We start from the raw sequence: 1,535 nt of genomic DNA, 5'->3' as shown, positions 1-1,535 counted from the left end.
CAGACATACACATATTTTATTTGCAGCCCAAGAGAAGCAGGCTGCATGCAGAGGGTGGTGGCGGGGCTGGGTCTGCCCATGTGCGGCGCAGGGCTCCTGTTTGTGCAGGACAGGTGCCCGGGTCCTCACCAGAAGCTCAGGCAGAACCTGGAGCCAGAGGCACAACCCCTACCTACCTGCCCTCCGCTCTGAGTCAGGGGAGGCAGGACTTGCCCCAGGGGCCTGTCCAGGCAGTTCCCCCACTGCAGGTGAGAGGGGTCGGCTGGAAGTGGGTGGGCTGGAAGGAGCCCTGGAAGCAGGTGGGAGCACTTGGAGGCCTCGCCCCATAAACTCCAAGCACATGTGGGATGTGGCAGTCCTTTATTTAGAACATTGCGGGGCTGAGGGACCCTCAGGGCAGCCCCGAGCTGGGGAGCCCCATTCCACTGCAGGGCAAAGAGGGACCAGGCCCAAGGAGGCCACCTTCTGCCCAAGGTCCAAAAGCAGAGAGGGGCTTGTAGGCGGCCCAAGGGCGCCGAATCCAGGCCCCAGAGCGCAAAGCCTTCCTCCCAGGAGGAGGCAGTTTCCCATCCACCGACCAGGCTTCCCTGGAAAAGTGCCAGCACAAAAGCAGCAGAAGCAGGCAGCCACAAAGGCTCAGAGGGCAGCGGGCCACCAGGCGGGGCAGAACGAAGCTGAGAGCCTCACTTCTGGGAGAGCATCCTCGCGAACTCCTCGTAGTTCACACGCCCATCCTGGTCCACGTCGGCCTCGCGGATCATGGCATCCAGCTCCTCCTGTGACAGCTGCTCCCCCAGCTTCTCCATGGCCTGCTTGAGCTCGTCCACGGTGATGTGGCCGTCGCCGTCCAGGTCGAAGACACGGAAGGCGGCCTGCAGTTCCTCCAGGCCGATCTTGGACTTCTTCACCGCCTCCAGGAACTCCGGGAAGCTGATTTCGCCGTCGCCGTCGCTGTCCAAGGTGGCGATGATCTCCTCTAGCTGGTCCTCCGACAAATTGTGGCCCAGGGCCTTCAGCGCCGTGCCCAGCTCCTGGGCGTTGATAGAGCCGTTTCCATCCGTGTCGACCTTAGAGAAGGCCTGCTTGTACTTGGCCACCTGCTCAGAAGTCAGCTCACTAGCCATGCCTGCGTCCCTGCACCTCGCGGAGTCTCCAAGCTGCTGCCCACCGGCCCTCACCTGCTGCTCTCAGAGGTCGTGGTCCAGAGTGCAGGCAGCTGCAGTGATCCGTGGCAGCGTCTGTCCCAGGCAGCACTGCTTGGCATCGGAACCCCCTGCTTTTCTGCAGTCAGAACAAAGGGAGGAGGAAGGCTCCCCACCCTCCAAATGCCTGGGGGTGAGAGCCTCCTCCCAGGGAGGGACAGATCAGCTGCCGACAGGAAATGCAGGAATGGGAGTGGGAGGGCTCTTAGGTGCCCAGGAACTGGCATGGGGTTGGGGAATGGGATGGCTAGCCTGCCAACCCCTCCTGGCCTTGACAGCAACCACCTCCCTCCAGGAACGTTCTGCCCAGGGGCCAGTTTCCCCTGCAGCCAA

The 1,535-nt window shown here is 62.7% G+C and overlaps 1 protein-coding gene across 1 annotated transcript; it reads right to left on the bottom strand.

The window, feature by feature from the left end:
* Positions 1 to 343: 343 nt before the first annotated feature.
* Positions 344 to 1,304, bottom strand: CALML5 (calmodulin like 5). Its single transcript, XM_003939052.3, has one exon. It carries the CDS (start codon positions 1,122 to 1,124, stop codon positions 684 to 686), a length of 441 nt encoding a protein of 146 aa, XP_003939101.1. The 5' UTR covers positions 1,125 to 1,304; the 3' UTR covers positions 344 to 683.
* Between the last annotated feature and the right edge of the window lie 231 nt (positions 1,305 to 1,535).

The sequence above is a fragment of the Saimiri boliviensis genome, chromosome 8 (assembly GCF_048565385.1).
Source record: "Saimiri boliviensis isolate mSaiBol1 chromosome 8, mSaiBol1.pri, whole genome shotgun sequence".
NCBI lineage: Eukaryota > Metazoa > Chordata > Mammalia > Primates > Cebidae > Saimiri > Saimiri boliviensis.
Note: the sequence above shows the minus strand (reverse complement) of the source record. Positions and strands in the feature narration are given on the sequence as shown.